This window comes from Aquarana catesbeiana, linkage group LG12 (genome assembly GCF_042186555.1).
Source record: "Aquarana catesbeiana isolate 2022-GZ linkage group LG12, ASM4218655v1, whole genome shotgun sequence".
Classification (NCBI taxonomy): Eukaryota; Metazoa; Chordata; class Amphibia; order Anura; family Ranidae; genus Aquarana; species Aquarana catesbeiana.
In genome coordinates, this window is record NC_133335.1 from 242,907,500 (window position 1) to 242,931,374 (window position 23,875).

At 43.9% G+C, this 23,875-nt stretch overlaps 1 protein-coding gene across 4 annotated transcripts in view; it reads right to left on the bottom strand.

The window, feature by feature from the left end:
• Positions 1–1,086: 1,086 nt before the first annotated feature.
• The window catches only part of FOXK2 (forkhead box K2), a 141,430-nt gene continuing 118,641 nt past the window's right edge, over positions 1,087–23,875 (bottom strand). The window contains exons 6-10 of one of the 4 annotated variants that reach the window (XM_073607022.1): positions 16,489–16,664; positions 11,426–11,722; positions 11,000–11,248; positions 9,537–9,596; positions 1,087–2,758 (exon numbers count right to left, since the gene is read on the bottom strand). In XM_073607022.1, the coding sequence (XP_073463123.1) occupies positions 2,550–2,758; positions 9,537–9,596; positions 11,000–11,248; positions 11,426–11,722; positions 16,489–16,664 (991 nt within the window). In that variant the 3' untranslated portion in view covers positions 1,087–2,549. The remainder of the gene's footprint in view (positions 2,759–9,536; positions 9,597–10,999; positions 11,249–11,425; positions 11,723–16,488; positions 16,665–23,875) is intronic. The other 3 variants (XM_073607023.1, XM_073607024.1, XM_073607025.1) reach the window with 3 other exon arrangements.

Genomic DNA, 23,875 nt, shown 5'->3' on the forward strand with positions numbered 1-23,875 from the left:
AGTTTTGGAATGGCATAGCCAGAGCCCAGACCTGAATCCCATTGAAAATCTGTGGGGCGATGTGAAGAGGGCTGTGCACAGGAGATGCCCTCACCATCTGACAGATTTGGAGTGTTTTTGGGCAAATATTGCCAAGTCAAGATGTACCATGCTAATAGACTCCTCCCCAAAAACACTGAGTGCTGGAATAACATCAAAAGGGGCTTCAGCAAAGTATTAGTGTAAGGGGTGTGCAAACTTATGTGACCAGATTATTATTTTTTTATTATTTTTACTTCCCTCCGCCTAAAAGATTTCAGTTTGTTGTTCCCCTGAGTTATACAGTTTATGGGTCACATAAAAAAGGTGGAAAAAGTTCTGAAATGATTTTTGTCTCATTTCTTTTTTACATCAATAGGGGTGTGTAAACTTTTTATACCCACTCTATGGATCCTTCCTACACCAATGTAAGTGAGGCCTTTAGCTTGAATAAGCAACCCTGACCAATTAGATTTAGACTTTGTATTCGGATTCCCTCATAGTCCCGTTCCTGATTGGCTCTAAATTCTAAAATATACAACAGAACAAAATGTATAAAAGACAAAGAAATGAGTTTAAAAAAGTTTTTTTTTTTCTTTCTTTTTTGATGTAAAATGTCATATTCCTAGGTTTATTAAATGTCAAGATTATAAATATTTTAATGATGTCATTAAACAAAAAAAATATATATAAATAAAATGTCACCTTGCATCATCCAAACGCCATTTTCAGAGCAGGTCAGACATTTTGAATAATGAAAACGGAACCAGGATTTAAAAAAAATTTTAAAAAAATAAAAAAGCCTGCACTTAAATAGGAACAATGGAGAACCGAGAAACAAATATAAAACTATGCTAGGCGCAAGGAAATTTCCTGCAAAACGATGGGACACTGAACTAAAGAGAAAAAAAAAAAAAAAATAATGAAGATTACTACTGTTAGAAGTGGATTTTGATTTATGGGACCGCCCCCAAAAAATAATAACAAAACCAAAAAAAAAACCATAAAGGAAACCAAACAGGACAAAAACACGTTCTGCCGCTCACATTTGGATTCGGCGGTTGGATGAAAAGTTACCCTTGACACGTTTTTCTTTTACTATTTTTTTTTTGTTTATTTTGTTTTCATCATTTCCTTCTTGCCTTTTGGATCTTTTTTTTTTTTTTTCTCCTAAGTGGGACTTTTTAACAGCAGCCTTTGCCATAACATACACAATATTAAGCAAGATAATTTTTATGTTTTTTTTTTTCTTTTTTTTATAACCTTAGAAGGAAGGAAGGAGGGGGCGGGACCGGGGCGGGGTGAGGGGGGAGGGGCAAGTGAGAGATGGGAAAATTAGGCCGGGACACAGAACAGAAGGGGGGGGACAAAGGGTTAAGTGCAGCTCTGATCAAAATCAATAGCAGTTTCTTTACAATTTGTTAAAATGTCTCTTTAGGTATCGGATGGTTTTAATTTTTCTTCTTTTTCTTTTCTTCCTCCCATAAACATGCAAAAAAAAAAAAAAAAATCACCACACATGATGAAGGAAAAAAAAAAATTCTGAAAATTTCAGACTAAAACAACAGGGCACAATATTGGAAAATTGATGTATTTTTTTTTCCAGATAAAATATCCAATGTGTGAAAGGAGGAAATCTAAAAACAAAACAAAAAAACAAACAAAAAAAAAGATCTACATTCATTTTGCAAGATTAAAAAAAAAAAAAAAAAAAAAAAAAAAAAAAAAAAAAAAAGGAAAAATTGATTATACTAAAAAGCAACAGAAAATGTTGTTAACATTGGAGTGGCTGGAATATGTGAAATGTATGACCCAATATTCTGATCTGCTGGAAAAAAAAAAAAACGAAAAACAGTCCCATGTACAGCAAAAAAAAAAATACTGCTAGAGAAATTCACTGTAACGCCTGACCCTTCCGCCGAAGAGACCTTTCCAGGCCGTTCTGCAAAGGGGGGGGGGGGGGGGGGGAAGAGGTGTAGGATTTAGCTGCCGGTAGGTACACGGTACATACTCCTTGGAAGAGGAATATACAATCTATCACTTGTCAGATCCAGACCACATCAAGCGATTACCAAGCTTTCCACAATAATGTGCTCAGTACAGGACTTAAAGAAAAAAAAAAAAAAATAATAAAATTTAAAGCTCGTCAGCTTTTGCACATGTCCATACATCCTGTGTGTACTGCGGGCAGTGGGGGGAGGAGGTCGGGGCGGCCGAGTAATATCAGAAATACTTCTATATTTCTCAGGTGTTTGAGGTTTTCCATGGCTGCCCCCATGTGGATTCAGTGCTGATTTGGAACATCATTTTTTTTACCATGGGGCCTCCTCCCCCCCCCCCCCCGCCGTCCCCGGTGCGTACGATGAGAGAGAGCGTTCATTTTTGGCACCTCTGACTCTGTAAATCGGTGAAAGGTGGGGGATGGCATCTTTCCGGAACAAAGGTGAAGAAAAAAAACAAAACAAAACAAAAATTAAAAAAAAAAAAAATAATAAGAGTGAAGAAAAGAAAAAGAATGTGTGCGTGGGTTCCTATTTTTGGTTGTCGTGTTCATTGGACGCTGCCACGGTTCCTTCCGTCTGGGCGTTCTCGGCCACGCCTATGACTAAACCTTCCGTTTCCTCGCTCTTGTGTTTCTTGATGTCCAGCTGGTCGTTCTGGTCTCCGCTCTGCCTCTTGGTCGGGAGTGAGGCTGACGCAGAGGCGTGGGTGGCCAACAAGTGGAGGGGGCTGGCTGCAGCTGCAAGGTAGGACGAAACATTTATACACACAGATTACAATATAGCACACATTCAAAAAATAAATAAATAAATAAAAAAAATTGATCCAATGGGTGAAAAAAATAATTAGGTAAATTAATTAATGCAACTCCCACAAGGAACTGGCTTAACCCGTCACTAATATGAACACAAGAAAAATGAAGTCAATGGTTGATAAGAGCATCAGTCACCCTATTAAATTTAAAGTGGTAGTTAAGTACACTCTGTTGCCCCTGGAAGACGTCCCATTGGACGAAACGTACTTAGGGCAGAGCTCAGCAGTGACAACAGCCTGTCCATCCGCAGAGCCGGCGGCTGTAAGCTATGCTCTTTGATATTGTTTTGCTTGTGAGTACCCACCAAATTTATTAATAAATGGACTTTAAACTGTACTTCACCTACGGGGATTTCCTCACTATTTTCTGGCTGTGTGGTAATGCCGCTTAGGCAAGTTTATGTAAAGCCATCCAGTGGCTGTGGGGGGTATGCTGCTCTAAAGTCTGTCAATCACAGCAAGTAAGCCAATCAGGACAGGGAAGGGGCAGGGCCAAGCCATGGCTCTGCGTGTGAATGGACACATACAGAGCTGTGGTTTGAGAGCGAGCTTGCTTGCTGTGGGGACACTCAGCAGGAGGGAGGAGCCAGGGGACCCCAGAAGAGGAGGATTGGGGCTGCTCTGTGATGAACCATTACACAGAGCAGATGTGTACGATTATGTTATTTAAAGCAGAGGTCTGCTGATTTTTTTTTTTTTTTTAAAGTCAGCAGCTACAAATCCTGCAGCTGCTGACTTTTAAAATAAGGACACTTGTCCTGGGGGCCCGCGATGTCGGCACCCGAAGCCGATCTATCCCTCGGCTGTCGGGTGCTGCCATCGCCATTCTCGGTAAGGGAATCAGGAAGTGAAGCCGCAAGGTTCCCTATTGTGCACGCGCGACTCGCGCTGCGCTATCCCACTGGTCCCTGCTGTTTTTTGGGACCCATGTGTCGCCAAGAAGACAGCGGGGTGGGGGGGGGGGGGGGGAGTGGCGTAGATGCTCGTGGGTGGCTCGGGTATCTATGCCCGGAAGTGGGAGCAAAATACCTGTATTAGACAGGTATCTGCTCCCCCCACCTCCCTGAAAGATACCAAATGCGACACCAGGGGGGGCGGAAGTTCCACTTTTGGGCGGAACTCCACTTTAAAAACAAAAAAAACACAAGACTTTAATAATACTTCAGGCCCTTTTCACACTTGTGCGACTTTTCCTGCGACTTCGGACATCAGAGTCACATGACAAGTTGTACCCAATGATAACCATTCATATCTATGCAACTTCAAAGTAGTCCCTGTACGACTGATGCAAGTTTAGGTCCACAGACCTCAAGGTTACACAGGCATTGCCTGAAATTGCGGCAAAACCGTGCGACTTTCAAGTCCCGGCAGTGTGAAAGGGGCCTTAAAAAGAAGTTCACCTTTTGCCAAAAAAAAAAGAAAAATGCAAATTTTCTTTTTGAAAAAAAAAAATAAAAATGTGCATTTATTAATTTTGTGTTGCAGGAGCCTGTAAAGCATTGTACCAGCGATCGATCAGCAGATCGCCGATGCCATGCAGGTCTCCTGTACACTTCCTTGTACGAGGAAACCAACGCATTCTGACAGGGAGTATGAACTACCGTGGCGCTCCACAGCGCAGCGATAGTTCATTGAGTAAATCAAGCTGACCACCCCTAAGACTTCCGGGACTTGTGGTTTGCACAGACGATTGTGAACAAGTGACGCGGGGAGGAGACGATGACCCGCTAGCTGTCACAGCAGGGACGTGGGGGCTGGTGCTTCCTTTACGCTAAAAGGGCTAAAAAAAGGACTGTGTGAAAAAGCCAATCTACCTCCGTCAGGCTCGGTTGTCACTATATGCCAGACTGCATGTAATCGCATGCTTGCCTGCACCAAAAATGTGCTGCTGTTAGCAGTGGTGCCATTAATTAATAAAGGCACCCCCACACATTGGAAACCACAACGCATTTTCCAGGGGTGGCAACTGCATAGCACTATGCAATTTACTTGCAGCTGCGATTTCAGAAGAGGTGCAGGGACCTTTTTCCTGTAGGTACTGCAGGCCATGCAAATGAAACGGCACGCCAATGCAGCCACCGGGAAACTGGCATAGTGGGAACCCAGCCTTGCAAGCAGCAGTATGGAAATGTTTGGATGTGAATGTTTAGATTTTTAACAAATGTGTATCTTATTTGCAACAAAAGCAGTTATACTCCGCGGGATGATCGATCTGCACCCCGGGTAGAACAGCTTGCTATGCATGCACTGGTTTCATAGGTGATGCCAGTAGATACAAATTTTTCACAAAACTAAACATTCATTTTGCAACATTCGTTTTTATGAGTTCAAGGAGATGAAGTGGACAGGGGACACAAAATGCTTGTAACACTTGGTCCGGTTCTGAGTTCCGGTTCTGTGAGCGATCAGCTAGCGAGGTCTGCAGAGTACCCCCCCCCCCCCAACGTCTGACTACGCTGCTTCGAAGAGGAGAGGGGGCAGGGCAAGGGTTACCCTGAAGTTGAGGTGCCCTTTGATTCTATTTACACAGAGGAGAGAGGGAGGTGCCTACACAGTGCAGTACTGCAACTTCCCCACAGGAATACCCATAAATTGGGCTTCAGCCTGGGGAGGAGCTACAGCACAGCATAAAAAGTGCTTTTATTACCCAACCACAGATCGGAACAGGACCAAGTGCTAAATGCAAGGATCCAACACAGGTGTTTGCTAATCAAAACCGTGCTGGCTTCATACAGTTACTTCTAACCCCTTTTTATCTATGAGGTGTGTTCTGTAAACTGTGCTGAACGTATTTAGGTATAAGTGCTATAGATGGAGCGGCTGATTCTCTTAGCAATACAATGTGGAAGTCACATGTACAATGCTTCAGCAGTGTCATAAAATGACATGGGCTCAGCACCGGGTTATCGCATAAATGAGCATTGCATTTGAGTTTTACAGACTTAACTGCTTAAGGACCAGCCGCCATCATTCTACTGCTGCAGGTTGGCTCTCCTGGGCGAATCGCTCGTGGCGCGACGCCAAAGCCAATGTGCGTGGCCGCAATGTCCGCCGGCCACCCGCGATCGCTCCACAGAGCCAGAATGGGGATTTGTCAATGTAAACAGACAGATCCCCGTTCTGACAGGAGAGGAGAGATCTGCTGTTCCTAGTGATCAGGAACAGCGATCTCTCTCCTCCTCTTCCAGTCAGTCCCCTCCCCCCTTAGAAATACCTCCCAGGGAACACTTAACCCCTTGATCACCCCACCTTAACCCTTTCCCTGCCAGTGACATTTACACAGTAAATTTTTATAGCACTGATCGCTTTAAATGTCAAGGGTCCCAAAAATGTGTCAAAAGTGTCCGATCTGTCCGCTGCAATGTCGCAGCCCTGCTAAAAATCGCAGTAATTTGCCGCCATTACTAGTAAAAATAAATAAAAATGCTGACGCAGTGCCGAATTGCAAATAATGGCCTGGTCATTATGGGGGCAAATCCTTCCGGTCCTTAAGTGGTTAAAAAGCGGCAAAAAAAATGAACACACATTCACAATACATTTAGCCTTTTAGTTTTTTTACTGTGTGAACCAGGATTTAAAAATAAGGAACTTTCTTAAATAATAAAACACATTCTCTGAAGTCTTTTTGTCATCAACAAAATGTTTTTGAAAAATTATACGGTAAAAAAAAAAAAAAACAACTCACCATAAAACACTTTTCTCTGCGTTTTTTGCAGGACACAGCTGAAGTCATCATGGATGGGTTGGGGTTTCATGCCACCACCTACAGGAGTGGGGGGCTAGGTGCAACCAAACTTGAAGTATAACTAAAGGCAAAACTTTTTACATTTTGGATGGAGTGGAGATGGATTAGAACCAGTCAGTTTTTATTGCTGTCTGTGCCCTCGTTAGGGAGATTCACCTCTCTATTTGTCCTGTTTATTATTATCATTGAAAGGGAAAGTACAAAAAAAAAATCCCAAATTTTGGGTTGTCCCCAGAAAAGTAATAGAGGGGAAATCTTCCAATGGGGACACTAGTTCTGGTGGCCTGGGGGATTCCCTTTCACTTCCTGTTTTGGCTATGGGACAGGAAGTGAAAGGGAAATCTCCCCCAATGAGAGACAGGTTGCAAAAAAAAAAAAAAAAAAACCTGATGGGTTATGACCCTCCATTACACTATCCACAATGAAAAGTTTGGCCTAAAGTTCTACTTTAAAAGCAGGCCTAAGGGGTGGCACTCTGGTGGTAGCCAACCCCCCCAGCTTCAACTCCAGAATGAGTTGGTAGCCAGCTGTAGTGGGACATGAACACCAAAAAAAAAGTCAGTAGACTGGACTGGTGCTGTGCCCTCCAATGAACACAGAGAAAAGGATTTTACGGCGAGTACAAAAATCCGCATAAACAAAAAAGCAGCAAAACCTAGAACAGACCCCAGGCAGAACGCAAACTGTCTGGCCATGCTGGCATCCGCTGAGACAGCAAACACCGAATTTAAAAAAAGAAAAAAAAAATTGGAAAATTTGGAACAGACGACTAGTTCCGGCATCAACTATATAAAAAAAAAAAAAAAAATTTGTCAGTGACAAAAAAGTGAAAACAAGGAGCGACAACCGAATTGCATCCCACTCCTGGGTACGCCAGGAAAGGACGGATTCTGGTGTTGTAGTTGGGGGGGGGGGGGGGGTTGGGGGTTGGGTACCTTACCAGAAGGCCGTACCTTAAGCGTGCTTTAAATTTATGCACCTAGCGGTCTCTTGTAGGTGGTGACATCAAACTCATCTGCGATGACTTCAGCTGTGTCCTTCAATGAATGTACGAGAAATACAAAAAAAATCCCCCCCCCATACTTTTTGACCCCCTTTACATCTTTTCATCTGGGTGCGTTGCCATTAAAGGATAAGTTCACCTTTGTGAACCTGTAACACCCATATTTAGGGTGCAACACATAATACGTTCAGAATCTGCCTGTTCTTCCCCTCCCTGTGACAGCGGCCACGTGATCTTCAGTCGGCACTTGCTGTCACTATTCAAAAAAAAAAAAAAAAAGCATGGCCGTGCAGGCTGCACCTCCACATCATTCATTTACAGGGTTCTGTGAATAAATGAACTACAAGTACCGGCAGCCTTTGCGGGTGATGTCTTGTAGTTCTCAATGAATACCAAGGTGCTGATGAGCTCTCTAGGTAGTTCATTGAACTTCCTGTCACTCAGTAACGTGCTCCTTGCTACAAAGGGCAGGTTATAGGTGAGGGCAGTGGCCATTGGTTTGTACGGTTGGAATACTGGTGGGGGACGCACTGGACACTTTTGCCGCCATTGTGCTATATGCTGGGTGTCCCCTGTACCTTTGAGGGGTGGGCTCCTCCAGGCTCACCTGCCCTCTGCCTATCCATTATAATGCATGTGCTTCTACTATGGAGGCTCTCAAAATTTAGATTTACTGCAGATAATATCGGGGTGCCGTGAAGCGGCTCTGCAGCTTACGCAGGTGTGCAAACTAAACCCCTATTTTTAACGCATACTCTTTGGAGAATTTGGTTGGTTGCAGGCTGGTTAGTAAGTTGAACTGGGAACTTCCTTTGGTTTTGACATACTTTACCCTGCCATGTGCTCCTTGATGCAAAGGCCAGTTACAGGTGGGGGCAGCTACACAGACCATCTGCAGGAGCCGGAGATTGCACCCGTGATCTGCTGATAGCGGGTGCAATGCTTAACATGCTTAAAAAAAAAAATATTATATATATCTATATATCTATATATCTATATCTATCACCTGCCAGGTGAACTTATCCTTTAAGGTAATTTACTCGAATGAGCTGCCAACAAATCATAAAAGACAAAAAGCACCCAATTTATTTTTGTTTATCCAATGCAATACACCACAATATATGGTAGTGCATTACTGAGTAACGTAATGCGCTGCAATGTAGGTACGTAGGCGTTCGGACATTGAGGTGCCATTGAAAATAAATGACACCACAAGGCACCAACGTTGGTAATAAGTGTTGTGGGAGATGTTTTCTTTCCGGTGTTTGAGGATGCATCAAATTCCCCGATTAGCATAATTTTGAGGACCCCAATGCAGCTACTGACAAGTGAAGACTTATTGGCAGACTTGCTTCAATTTTACTGAATTTTTAAAGTTTCTTTTTCCTGCAGAAGGTGGAGCTAATCCAAGTCCATCTGCATCAGAAATGTGCACACAACTGAAGAGGTATCCTCAATGCCTTCCAATTGTCTGCTTCAATCATACTCCGCATTACACCCGCACACAATGTTAAGAGTGCACTCTGCCTGCGATTAGATGCAAGAACCCCAGCGGAGGTTTCTGCAATTATCTGCATGTAGGCAGCCCCAATGAAAGCAACACTGCCGGCTCTTGCAGCTAATCGTGTCCATTTGCATGTAATCTCTCAAGCAGCGATCGCATGCGAGCGATCAGCCCTGGACACAAGCAGTCTACGTCCAGGGGCGATTACTCACAGTAATCACAGCTTGAAAGATTACATGCGAGTAGGAGCGATTAGCTGCGGAAGAAGAAGGCATCCTCCCTCTGCTTTTAATGGAGCTGCCTACTTGCAGCTAATTATGGGAACCCCCCGCAGGGTTCTCACATCTAATTGTAAGCAGGGTGCCTTCATAGGTGTGAATTCACGCTAACCCTTTGGAACACCAACACTGCCAGGACACAAAACAGGAAGAGTAAACGCAAAATATTCCTACCTCGGCTTCCATTTCCTCTCCACTGCCAAGCTCTGTCAATCAGGTGGGAACTCGAGTTTGCTGAAAGAAATATTCAGCTCAAGATTTGAATAACTAGACGGGACTAATCATCCGTCCCGGGATCAAGTAACAAATTTAGAAAGTGGGGCGGGGAAGTGGGAGGGATTGGACATGTGATTTAATATTGACAGACACATTAACAGACAGAGAAAAGATGGATGTAGAGGGCCCCAGAGTGTGACAGGTGCAGAGGGGCCACAGAAACTGACAGATATAGGGGGGCACAATCACTGCAGTCGCCTGTCTGCCGAATACTGAGAGCTGCGCTTATCCAGGTAAGGCAAGGGGTCCTATCATCAAGATGTCAATGCTTTAAATAGGATGGAGGGTGGATGGTGGAAGATCAGGGTGAGCTGGGGTGGGTGGAGAGCAAAAGGCAGGAGAGACGGGGCGCAAGAGAAGGGCGAGGCGGGGCGCAAGAGAAGGGCGAGGCGGGGCGCAAGAGAAGGGCGAGGCGGGGCGCAAGAGAAGGGCGAGGCGGGGCGCAAGAGAAGGGCGAGGCGGGGCGCAAGAGAAGGGCGAGGCGGGGCGCAAGAGAAGGGCGAGGCGGGGCGCAAGAGAAGGGCGAGGCGGGGCGCAAGAGAGGGGCGAGGCGGGGCGCAAGAGAGGGGCGAGGCGGGGCGCAAGAGAGGGGCGAGGCGGGGCGCAAGAGAGGGGCGAGGCGGGGCGCAAGAGATGGGCGAGGCGGGGCGCAAGAGAAGGGCGAGGCGGGGCGCAAGAGAAGGGCGAGGCGGGGCGCAAGAGAAGGGCGAGGCGGGGCGCAAGAGAAGGGCGAGGCGGGGCGCAAGAGAAGGGCGAGGCGGGGCGCAAGAGAAGGGCGAGGCGGGGCGCAAGAGAAGGGCGAGGCGGGGCGCAAGAGAAGGGCGAGGCGGGGCGCAAGAGAAGGGCGAGGCGGGGCGCAAGAGAAGGGCGAGGCGGGGCGCAAGAGAAGGGCGAGGCGGGGCGCAAGAGAAGGGCGAGGCGGGGCGCAAGAGAAGGGCGAGGCGGGGCGCAAGAGAAGGGCGAGGCGGGGCGCAAGAGAAGGGCGAGGCGGGGCGCAAGAGAAGGGCGAGGCGGGGCGCAAGAGAAGGGCGAGGCGGGGCGCAAGAGAAGGAAGAGGCGGGGCGCAAGAGAAGGGCGAGACAGGGCGGAAGGGGAAATGGGGCAGGAGAAAGGGGGAGCAGGGGCAGGAGGAAGGGGTGCCAGGTTGGAGAGTGAGTGGTACAAGATTAGGGTGAGCTGGTGTGGGAGGAAGAGGTGCCAGGGTGGAGAGTGGGTTGTGGAAGAGAAGGTTAAGCTGGGGATCTCAAGGGGTGAAAAAGAGGGTGAGTTCCCTGTAAGTGTTGAGCCTACAATGGTAATTGGCAGACAGGACGATTATCAGCAGCAGAGCCCCATACACAGACATGCAGGGATTCTCTTACCTGTAGTGACCTGTCCTTGTATGGCAGTGGTGATGGGCACCATGTGTGTCCCGTTCTGTGTGACGGCTTTGATGGGGAGCTGGTGTTGACCTAGAGGGGCTTGCACTATAGTAACCGTCTGGAGGGGGGCAGAAGATGAGGTCTGGATAATTCGGCTGGCTGTGCTGAGCGCTTGGTGGTTGATCGCAGGAATTGCTTCTACTTTCACTGCAGGGAAGTAGACAGACAGTGGAGGGTGAGCGTCTCTACCTACAAGAGTGACAGACATTAGCAATATTTTCTTTTTTTTTTTCCTTCAACAAAAGTGTGTTGGACCAGAACATTATCAAATTATCCAGAGGAATAAAAACAGAAGAGGCAATAAACATGGTGAAGACCAGATCTTTACATGCATTGTAAACGCACACACACCATTGCAGGTCTTACCTTTAATCTCCTTGTGGTCTCCGTTTTCGTGCGGCTCTAGTTTATGCTGGGCTACCATTGCGGCCTGGGCTACCATTGCCTGTCCCGCAACCGTGTAGGTGTTGACGGGGGTCAGGCCCGAAACATTGGTAACGGACACCGCAGGGATCTGGTGGACGACATGCACAGTCTGCATGAGGGTCTGCTGTTGCTGGGAGGTGGTAACAGGGGTGGCCACTGTGTACGTCACTGGTTTTATAGTCTGGGGGAGCTGCCGTTGCACAGTGATGAGGACTGATTGGCTGGAAAGGGGGGATCCTGTATAAAAAAAAAAAGAGAAACCACATCAATGAGACGCCTTTATAATATCTGCATGTTTGTCATATGATCAGCAATCCAACCCTGGTATACAAAAACTGCAGAAATATTGCCTGCTGTCAGGAATGACCATCCAGAGCTCAGATACTCATTATAAAAAATAGTAGCGCCAGTTACAGTGTTACTAAACCCACAACAGTAAAATCAGTGTGTATATGCAGTAAGGCATGCTTGTTATACTCGCAGTGGAACCTAAGGGGTTAATCCTCCGCATTGTGTAAAAGGGTGGTTTGATCCTGTCTTCTCCGATCCTCCCCTTCTTCCACTGTCCCCAATCCATCTCCTGATAGTACTGAGCCTTTGGAGTCGCTCAGTTTGGGGTGTATTGCTAGAGTTTTTTTTTTTTTTTTCTTGGAAGAGTGCATGTGATCAGCACAGAGCCAATCAGCACTGTCCAGAGGGTCAGGGGTCCTGCAGCCTCATAGGACAGTCAAAGGAAAATGAAAAATCCTCCTAAAAGCTTAAACCAGACACTGATAAGTCACAAGACTGCTATATACTGCTGATGAGAAAAGGTATTTAGCAGTTTACATTTATTAAAATAAGTGCATTTCCATGTACTGTGTACGGCCAGATACAGGCAGTCCCCGGGTTACAAACACCCGACTTACAAACGGAGGGAGATACCAGAAAGTGAGAAGAAATCTACCTCTAGGAACCGAAATTCACTCTTAAGAGTTATCATGCGGAAAGGGTGTCTCCACTGAAGCTTTATCACCAATCCTTGATTCCACAACAACCCAAATTTTTCAAAATCCAATTGTTATATGGAGAGAAGGTGAGGTGAAATCTGACCAGGGGCACAGACAGCAAAACAAATGTTACAGGGGTGATAACCCTTCCCTTTGCTATCCAAAAAACATAAAAAATATTGTTTTGGCTGGAGCTACACTTAAAAAATGTACCACAAATTCAACTTAACAAACCTACAGAATGTATATTATTTGTAACCTGGGGAGATCAGATATAGTGACTGCAGGCTCCTGGGGAGATCAGATATAGTGACTGCAGGCTCCTGGGGAGAGCAGATATAGTGACTGCAGAGTCCTGGGGAGAGCAGATATAGTGAATGCAGGCTCCTGGGGAGATCAGATATAGTGAATGCAGGCTCCTGGGGAGATCAGATATAGTGAATGCAGGCTCCTGGGGAGATCAGATATAGTGAATGCAGGCTCCTGGGGAGAGCAGATATAGTGAATGCAGAGTCCTGGGGAGATCAGATATAGTGACTGCAGAGTCCTGGGGAGATCAGATATAGTGACTGCAGGCTCCTGGGGAGATCAGATATAGTGACTGCAGAGTCCTGGGGAGATCAGATATAGTGAATGCAGAGTCCTGGGGAGATCAGATATAGTGAATGCAGGCTCCTGGGGAGAGCAGATATAGTGAATGCAGAGTCCTGGGGAGAGCAGATATAGTGAATGCAGGCTCCTGGGGAGATCAGATATAGTGAATGCAGGCTCCTGGGGAGATCAGATATAGTGAATGCAGGCTCCTGGGGAGATCAGATATAGTGAATGCAGGCTCCTGGGGAGAGCAGATATAGTGAATGCAGAGTCCTGGGGAGATCAGATATAGTGACTGCAGAGTCCTGGGGAGATCAGATATAGTGACTGCAGGCTCCTGGGGAGATCAGATATAGTGACTGCAGAGTCCTGGGGAGATCAGATATAGTGACTGCAGAGTCCTGGGGAGATCAGATATAGTGACTGCAGAGTTCTGGGGAGACCAGATATAGTGAATACAGGCTCCTGGGGAGACCAGATATAGTGAATACAGGCTCCTGGGGAGATCAGATATAGTGAATGCAGGCTCCTGAGGAGATCAGATATAGTGACTGCAGGCTCCTGGGGAGATCAGATATAGTGAATGCAGGCTCCTGAGGAGATCAGATATAGTAAATGCAGAGTCCTGGGGAGACCAGATATAGTGACTGCAGGCTCCTGGGGAGACCAGATATAGTGAGTGCAGGCTCCTGGGGAGAGCAGATATAGTGACTGCAGGCTCCTGGGGAGATCAGATATAGTGAATGCAGGCCCCTGGGGAGATCAGATATAGTGAATGCAGGCCCCTGGGGAGATCAGATATAGTGAATGCAGGCTCCTAGGGAGAGCAGATATAGTGACTGCAGGCTCCTGGGGAGAGCAGATATAGTGACTGCAGGCTCCTGGGGAGATCAGATATGGTGACTGCAGAGTCCTGGGGAGATCAGATATGGTGACTGCAGAGTCCTGGGGAGATCAGATATAGTGAATGCAGGCTCCTGGGGAGAGCAGATATAGTGACTGCAGGCTCCTGGGGAGATCAGATATAGTGAATGCAGGCTCCTGGGGAGAGCAGATATAGTGACTGCAGGCTCCTGGGGAGATCAGATATAGTGAATGCAGGCTCCTGGGGAGATCAGATATAGTGAATGCAGGCTCCTGGGGAGAGCAGATATAGTGACTGCAGGCTCCTGGGGAGATCAGATATAGTGAATGCAGGCTCCTGGGGAGATCAGATGTAGTGAATGCAGGCTCCTGGGGAGAGCAGATATAGTGACTGCAGGCTCCTGGGGAGATCAGATATAGTGACTGCAGGCCCCTATTTTGTAGGCGCGATAACTTTTGCACAAACTCCGTCTAAGTGAAAGCCTGTCTATTTTCATAAAAATCATAAATAAAAGTAATGCACTCACAGGATATTAGGAAAGGATTAGCACATCATCAGTAGGAATGTCGTCATGTAAGGAGCTGCAGAGAACCGCAGGCAAGCGGCTGGGAAATGCAGTGTTCAGCCGTGAAGCGTCCGGATGGAAGAGAACTGCTGTAGTGCTGGGAGCTGAAATGCAAGTTTTTCAGGCTAGTGACAAACCAGCTGCTTGCCTGCCGATCTCTGCAGCTCCTTAGATGACAACAATCCTACTGATGTGCCTATCCTTTCCTAAAATCCTGTGAGTGCATTACTTTTTATGATTCTTATGCAAATAAACAAATTTACACTTAGATGGGGGTGCCATTCTTTCGCTTGTTTTTATAAGTATGTTGACCAAGGACCTCTCAATGTAGCTGCCACCATTATCTATAGTGACTGTTCCTATATATCCTCATCCTCCACTTGGTACCTATCTTTGGAGTCTGGATGCCTCAGCAGTGCCATTGTTTTGCAACCTATGAAACGAGGACTAAAGATTGCAGGTTGACAGTCGATATCAGATGGAAACCTGCCATCTTTCTAATCCTCGTTTCAGCATATAAGCCCTGAAGAAAGGATGTTGTGAACTCCAAACACATCGGCTTTATCCCCCAAACTAATGTAAAGATCAATATAAAAGGTTTACTGGAATTGATACAAACTTTTGCAAATAAATTTGATAAACGGCGCTCGTAGGATATAGTCCACCAAAACCCCCCTGGGGCAATAGACAAAGGTGAAATTAAGTGAAATTTATTTTTCACAGCAGCTATCGCAAAATGTACTAGACCCTGAAATATTGGGGGAAAAAAAACAATATAAACAGCGCTTTCGAATAGGTGAATTACAACTAATTAACAACATGATTTGCATAAATGACTATAAAGTGCTAGGTACTCAAAAAGTGCATTAGTGCTCCAATATTATTGCTGGTGCTCCACAATGGAGGACGGTGCCGTGTGCCACACCCCCCTGTTGTGACACCACTCACCAGATAGCAAGGACCCACAGCTTTCCAGTCTGGGGTCAGAAAAGCCTGGATCAAATAAGATCAGTTAGTTGGGAGACACAGCGTTTTCTCTGGAGCCTCTTACAGTGTTAATTTCAATAAATGTTCAAAGGTGCCCGATCATATTCATGTGGGAAACAAATAAGGAACCAATAGTGAAGAACTGTATTGATGAGGTAAACTTGCGCTGGCTAGGCGCTACTTACAAGAAACCAAAAACACAACAGACATCAGCATGGAGCTCCGGGTGCGCCGCTGGTCGGCGTGCGTTCCACGGACAGTGGAAGTGATGTCAGTGGTTAGGGAGACCGGAAGTGCGTCAACCTGTCCTTGATGACGCCCTGGAGGAGGGGCAAAACGCGTTGACGTACTTCACTATTGGTTCCTTCTTTGTTTTATTTCCCACATAAATATGATTGGGCATCTTTGAACATTTATGGAAATCAACACTGTAAGAGGCTCCAGAGAAAACGGTGCATCTCCCAGCTGATCTTATTTGATCTAAGCTTTTTTCTGACCCCAGACTGGAAAGCTGTTGGGTCCTTGCCATCTGGTGAGTGGGGTCACAACAGGGGGGTGTGGCACACGGCACCGTCCTCAATTGTGGAGCACCAGCAATAATATTGGAGCACTAAAGCACTTTTTAAGCCCCTAGCACTTTAGAGTGTAATTTATGCAAATCGTGTTTATTGTAGTTAATTAGTTGTACTTATTCACCGATTCGCAAGCGCGGTTTATAGGATACAAACTTTTGGTGCTCTCACCCTTTCACTAACTGCTTTGTTCACTCTACTGACCCCCCAGGGATACCCTGGCTGACAGACAGCGGCCTGTAAGGGTTGTACACCAAACTAATTTGTAGCCCATCATTGAATCCAGAGGTCCACTAACAATCTTTTCGGAAAATATATAAATAGCGACACAAACTGAACTAGCAATAAAGTTTAATGCAATGTCCATTCACAAAAATAAATAAATAAAAAGCCGGAGGCAATTTTGTTGGATGTGAAGGACGTCTTCTCACCTGGGGCGCTCTGTGCAAACCGCGCTTCCTGGATCACTGCAAGCTTTGGCTGGATGGTGCTTGGCTCCGGGTCCATCGGAACTGGCGAGCCTTCCCTGGAGAGGCTCTCCGGGGTCTGGACTCCACTCGAGTGTGCCGACAAAACGCCGGAGTGGTTTGGAGATGCTGGTGCACTCCTAGGAGGAAAGGACAAAAATCAGATTGGAGACCTCCACAGATAGATACAAAGATGGTAGAATTATTATACAGGGTGTGTGATGGGTCTGCACAGGTCAGATATTAGATGGCGCAGCAGCAGAGGAGATTTTAGGAATACTTAAAAAATGCAGAACAAAAATTCAATACATTGAAGTTATCAGTTCTGAGATGTGGCAGCTGCATTTTTTTTTTTTTTTTAAGGTTATTAACATTTTCTTTAAGGCTCGGTTTCCACTATTGTAAACCCGAAGTCGCGTCATTTTGCCGCCACATGAAGCAATGCCTGTGTATTCTTGAGGTCTATGGACCTCAAGTCGCATCAAAGTGGGACAAAAGTAGTACAGGGACTACTTTGAAGTCGCACAGATATGAACAGTGCTCATTAAAAATCATGGTGGGTACAACTTGTCATGTGACTTTGCAGTCCCAAGTCACATGACAAGTCGCATGGTGGAAACCGAGCCTAAATACAGAAAATCTCTGTTGATCCTAAAATAAATGTAGTGTCCTTGTATTTTGCTTTGCACTAAAATCTTAAATTGTAACTAAAAGGCATCTGAGCACCACAAAACAAAAACACTATATAAATTTTAATATTCAAAGCAAACTCCCCCATCCATGTCTCCACGATTTTGTTGAGAAATCACTTAAAAAAAAAAAAAAAAAAAGCACACCCCTCACCCTAGAATTTCCTACCCGTGGCCATCTTGAGTAAGGGCAGGTGACTCGTGTAGCATTTGCTTCCTGAAATCCATCTGCCCTTAGCTCAGGCATGCAGGCAGGGGGAGTGTGCTTAGCTGAGAAGATGCCTCCTCCCTTCCTGAAGACTCCTGGGATGTATGACACCATTTGCCTCGGCCCGGAACCAGAAAGTAACTGAAAACGCTAAAGTTTAAACACAAGTAAACATGATATACTTTCCTATCTACAGTGCCTTGAAGAAGTATTCAACACCATGAGGTGCAGATGAGGAGAGGGGGAAGTATTAGTAGTCCAAATCAGAAGAGAGCAGCCTAGGGTGATAACAGTACTCCTTAGACACCGTCCCCCCAGGACAGGAAGTGTGTAAATAGACGGATCACCAGGTCGAAATATACAAAATGCAACCACCACATTTAAGAACAAGCAAGTTGCAATGTATTAGGTTTTGGCTGCACTTTAAGGTACACTGGTTCTGGTCAAATGAGACTTTTGATGCACCGACTTGATGCCAAGAATAGCCAGACGCTTAGCTCATCTGAGCAGGGGGGAAATTAGCGACCAATTGGGAAAAACCAGGAAGGCCTGCCAATCGCTTCTATAGGAACGATCGGCAGGGTCGCTTGACCTGGCGAAATCTGGTTTACATTATCCTATAAACAGTATAGAAATTTCCAGACACGTGTTTAACCATAGCCGTCTGCAGTGTAGCAACCACCACCAGCAGAGGGCGCCGGGCACAAGAGCAGCTTGGAAGCGAGATGAATTCCAGGCACGGATGACTAATGCGTTGCCTTGGAAAGGATATCAGAGAAGGGCAGGAGAGAGGCAGACAATGGCTAATGTGGAAAGCAGCTCTGTTCAGCCACATGTACAGCCGCTCAATTCACATAAGAGACCCAAGTGGGTGTGAGGAAAGATAAGGGAAATACAGAGACAAGCGGCATACAAATCGTCATCTCACTGCATACAGAACACTAAAGAAACGATGAAATGCACAGGATGGGGGAAGAAAAAATACATCTATCACTTCTGTAAGGAAAAACAAACACACAGAAGAAAGCTGCATATAAATATATTAATGACGTTCCGAGACAATATTACAAATATGAAGGGTCTCGGTGATGTCACTGGTCTCTAGTGATTGGATAGGCTGTGTTCTCATGAATATGAAGGGTCTCGGTGATGTCACTGGTCTCTAGTGATGGATAGGCTGTGTTCTCATGAATATGAAGGGTCTCTGTGATGTCACTGGTCTCTAGTGATTGGATAGGCTGTGTTCTCATGAATATGAAGGGTCTCGGTGATGTCACTGGTCTCTAGTGATGGATAATATGTGTTCTCATGAATATGAAGGGTCTCGGTGATGTCACTGGTCTCTAGTGATGGATAGGCTGTGTTCTCATGAATATGAAGGGTCTCGGTGATGTCACTGGTCTCTAGTGATTGGATAAAACATATGATGTAATCGCGCTAAAGTCCATGAATATAAAATAACAGAAATAGTCAATAAATAATTCCACAGTAAAGTCTGTAATCCGTGAATCAATAAAAATCAGGGAAATCTATTTCTCCAGGATACCAAGGGCTGCTTCCTGTTGAGTGAAGTCGATCCTCCATATATGCATAAAAAACCAAAAAGAAAGCGCCTCTTAGGTATAAAGGATTTATTCACATGCTAAAAACATAGTAAACACTTACATTGAGGTGGATAATGTGCTGCTTCCATAAAGAACTTGTCCCGGTGTCTCTCAATAGTTCCCAGTGATCAGGGAGAGCCTAGGTGGACGCCGTGCGGGTGGCCGCGGACCTCCGCTCGGAAACACCGGCTGTATGAGCGGTGTAGTGGAAAAGTCACTTCCGCGTTCCAGCGGATCACATGGGGGATGACGTCACTCGGGCAGTTCAGATTAGCTGGGGACCACTACGCGTTTCAGAGCATGCGCGAAGCTCGTAACGGGCATGCGCGCTCCTTTTTCAAGTGTATTGTGGGAGAAGCTAACCAGGAAGCTAAATAACTCTAGGATGATGATAAGAGCCAATCATGACTAAGGAGGGGAGGGGATAACAGTATTAGGAACAAATTCTCTATGGATTACAAACTTAATGAATAAATTGATAATGTTGATAGAGTATTTTGACAAAACGAAAATGTGAAATCAGAATATTAAATAATACAAAGTAATTATATATTATGATAATAAGTAAAGATCATAATTAGAAAATATATGACTAAAAATGAAAATAAAAATAAAAATAAAAATAAATATAAAAATAAAAATAATAAAAATAAAATTCATAAAAATAATAGTAATAATATGTGGATAAAATAATGATAAATAAAATAATAGTATATATAAATATTCCGGCATGAAGAAAATTCTTATCTAAAAATTCTTGTCTAAAATGGGCTAGGATACTGAATACGAAAATTATATGTATGTCCCTATATATATCGTTATTATTGGGACTAAAAGTGTAAATACAAGTGTATACAATACAACAAGTAACAAATGTGCATATATGTATACACACATAACACACATGTATACACACACATGCACATACATATACGTACGTACATGCGTATACGCATGCGCACATATATAGGAGAAAGGGCCTCAGTATGTTAATAGGTTGATAACAACAAATATATATTAGTAACAATATAATAGGCAGCAGGACACTCTTAATTCTATTATATTTATATCAGTAATATGTGAAAAGAGGACCTCAGTATGTTGATGGATTAATAGCAATAAAATAATAAACAGCAATAAAAATTAATATAAACATTCCATTCCGTATAATATGCCGCAGAAACCCTAAATTAAAATATATTATATATAGATGGTCTGATAAAGGTAATTTTAGTGAGTATATTTAGATAAAAGGATACGTTCTATAAGATGGTGTTGACCTCCAGTTCCTCATTTAACCCGTTAGGTGCTAAAGTATCTAAAATAAAAATCCAAAAAGTTTCACGCTCACAAAGTTTGGAAAAACGTTCAGCCTCGGATAATTTGTGTGGAATAGACTCAATTACCCAAACCTGTAGGCCGACAGTGGATTTCTGGTGACATTCAAGGAAATGTCTGGGAACGCTGTGTTCATCACAGCCTTGTTCTATAAAACGGCGATGTTTGCCGAACCGTTGTCGCAAAGGACAAATAGTGCGTCCAACGTACAGTAATTTACAGGGGCATGTGAGACAATACACAACGTAATCTGTAGAGCAGTTATAAAAGCCTTCTAGTTGGTATGTTTTATCCTTATGTTGGAAGCTTCGTTGGCCGTGTCTAACGAAAGTACAGGTTTTACATAAGGCCTTATTGCATCTATACATACCCGTGAGTGGAATCAGGCAGAGTGGGCTCTCTGATTTGTTGGTTTTAAATTTACTAGGTGCCAATTTATTTTTTAATGTTGGGGCCCTTCTATAGGTAACCATTGGTTTATCACCAAGGTCGTTAAGAAGAAAAGGGTCCTGTTTAAGAATACCCCAATGTTTAAGGAGTATAGATTCCATTCTTCTATGTTTATTGTGATACCTAGTAATAAAGCGAACCGTACCCTGATCAGTCTGTTTGGTTGTTTTGGGTTTTTTTCCGGGGAGGTAAATGGCATGAGCTTGGTCAACCAGTTTTTCAGGAAACCCCTTTTCTAAAAATTTATTTTTAAGATGTATACTCTGTGCAATGTAATCTGATTCCCTGGTGCAGTTCTGCCTCAATCTACAAAATTGGCCCTTTGGTATGTTATTTATCCACTGTGGATGATGACAGCTGGTAAAATGCAGATACGAATTACCTGATGTCGGTTTCGTATAATTGCGGGAAAAAATGGAATTGGCATCATGAAATAATTCTAAATCAAGAAAAGGGAGACTTTCATTGTTGTATTCAAATGTAAATGAAAGACCAAAGTCATTGGTATTACAATGCGAAACGAAACATTCCATAGACGATGGTGGGCCATCCCAAATGACTATAATGTCATCTATAAATCTGCCAAAAAATATAATGTGTCGGGCAAAGGGATTATTGTTCCATATGTATTTTTCTTCCCACAGACCCATGGTAAGGTTGGCGTAGGAAGGGGCAAAATTAGTGCCCATGGCTTTTCTTCTTAACGACCTTGGTGATAAACCAATGGTTACCTATAGAAGGGCCCCAACATTAAAAAATAAATTGGCACCTAGTAAATTTAAAACCAACAAATCAGAGAGCCCACTCTGCCTGATTCCACTCACGGGTATGTATAGATGCAATAAGGCCTTATGTAAAACCTGTACTTTCGTTAGACACGGCCAACGAAGCTTCCAACATAAGGATAAAACATACCAACTAGAAGGCTTTTATAACTGCTCTACAGATTACGTTGTGTATTGTCTCACATGCCCCTGTAAATTACTGTACGTTGGACGCACTATTTGTCCTTTGCGACAACGGTTCGGCAAACATCGCCGTTTTATAGAACAAGGCTGTGATGAACACAGCGTTCCCAGACATTTCCTTGAATGTCACCAGAAATCCACTGTCGGCCTACAGGTTTGGGTAATTGAGTCTATTCCACACAAATTATCCGAGGCTGAACGTTTTTCCAAACTTTGTGAGCGTGAAACTTTTTGGATTTTTATTTTAGATACTTTAGCACCTAACGGGTTAAATGAGGAACTGGAGGTCAACACCATCTTATAGAACGTATCCTTTTATCTAAATATACTCACTAAAATTACCTTTATCAGACCATCTATATATAATATATTTTAATTTAGGGTTTCTGCGGCATATTATACGGAATGGAATGTTTATATTAATTTTTATTGCTGTTTATTATTTTATTGCTATTAATCCATCAACATACTGAGGTCCTCTTTTCACATATTACTGATATAAATATAATAGAATTAAGAGTGTCCTGCTGCCTATTATATTGTTACTAATATATATTTGTTGTTATCAACCTATTAACATACTGAGGCCCTTTCTCCTATATATGTGCGCATGCGTATACGCATGTACGTACGTATATGTATGTGCATGTGTGTGTATACATGTGTGTTATGTGTGTATACATATATGCACATTTGTTACTTGTTGTATTGTATACACTTGTATTTACACTTTTAGTCCCAATAATAACGATATATATAGGGACATACATATAATTTTCGTATTCAGTATCCTAGCCCATTTTAGACAAGAATTTTTAGATAAGAATTTTCTTCATGCCGGAATATTTATATATACTATTATTTTATTTATCATTATTTTATCCACATATTATTACTATTATTTTTATGAATTTTATTTTTATTATTTTTATTTTTATATTTATTTTTATTTTTATTTTTATTTTCATTTTTAGTCATATATTTTCTAATTATGATCTTTACTTATTATCATAATATATAATTACTTTGTATTATTTAATATTCTGATTTCACATTTTCGTTTTGTCAAAATACTCTATCAACATTATCAATTTATTCATTAAGTTTGTAATCCATAGAGAATTTGTTCCTAATACTGTTATCCCCTCCCCTCCTTAGTCATGATTGGCTCTTATCATCATCCTAGAGTTATTTAGCTTCCTGGTTAGCTTCTCCCACAATACACTTGAAAAAGGAGCGCGCATGCCCGTTACGAGCTTCGCGCATGCTCTGAAACGCGTAGTGGTCCCCAGCTAATCTGAACTGCCCGAGTGACGTCATCCCCCATGTGATCCGCTGGAACGCGGAAGTGACTTTTCCACTACACCGCTCATACAGCCGGTGTTTCCGAGCGGAGGTCCGCGGCCACCCGCACGGCGTCCACCTAGGCTCTCCCTGATCACTGGGAACTATTGAGAGACACCGGGACAAGTTCTTTATGGAAGCAGCACATTATCCACCTCAATGTAAGTGTTTACTATGTTTTTAGCATGTGAATAAATCCTTTATACCTAAGAGGCGCTTTCTTTTTGGTTTTCTAGTGATTGGATAGGCTGTGTTCTCATGAATATGAAGGATCTCGGTGATGTCACTGGTCTCTAGTGATTGGATAGGCTGTGTTCTCATGAATATGAAGGATCTCGGTGATGTCACTGGTCTTTAATGATTGGATGGGCTGTGTTCTCATGAATATGAAGGGTCTCGGTGATGTCACTGGTCTCTAGTGATGGAAAGGCTGTGTTCTCATGAATATGAAGGGTCTCGGTGATGTCACTGGTCTCTAGTGATGGAAAGGCTGTGTTCTCATGAATATGAAGAGTCTCGGTGATGTCACTGGTCTCTAGTGATTGGATAGGCTGTGTTCTCATGAATATGAAGAGTCTCGGTGATGTCACTGGTCTCTAGTGATTGGATAGGCTGTGTTCTCATGAATATGAAGGGTCTCAGTGATGTCACTGGTCTCTAGTGATTGGATAGGCTGTGTTCTCATGAATATGAAGGGTCTCGGTGATGTCACTGGTCTCTAGTGATTGGATAGGCTGTGTTCTCATGAAT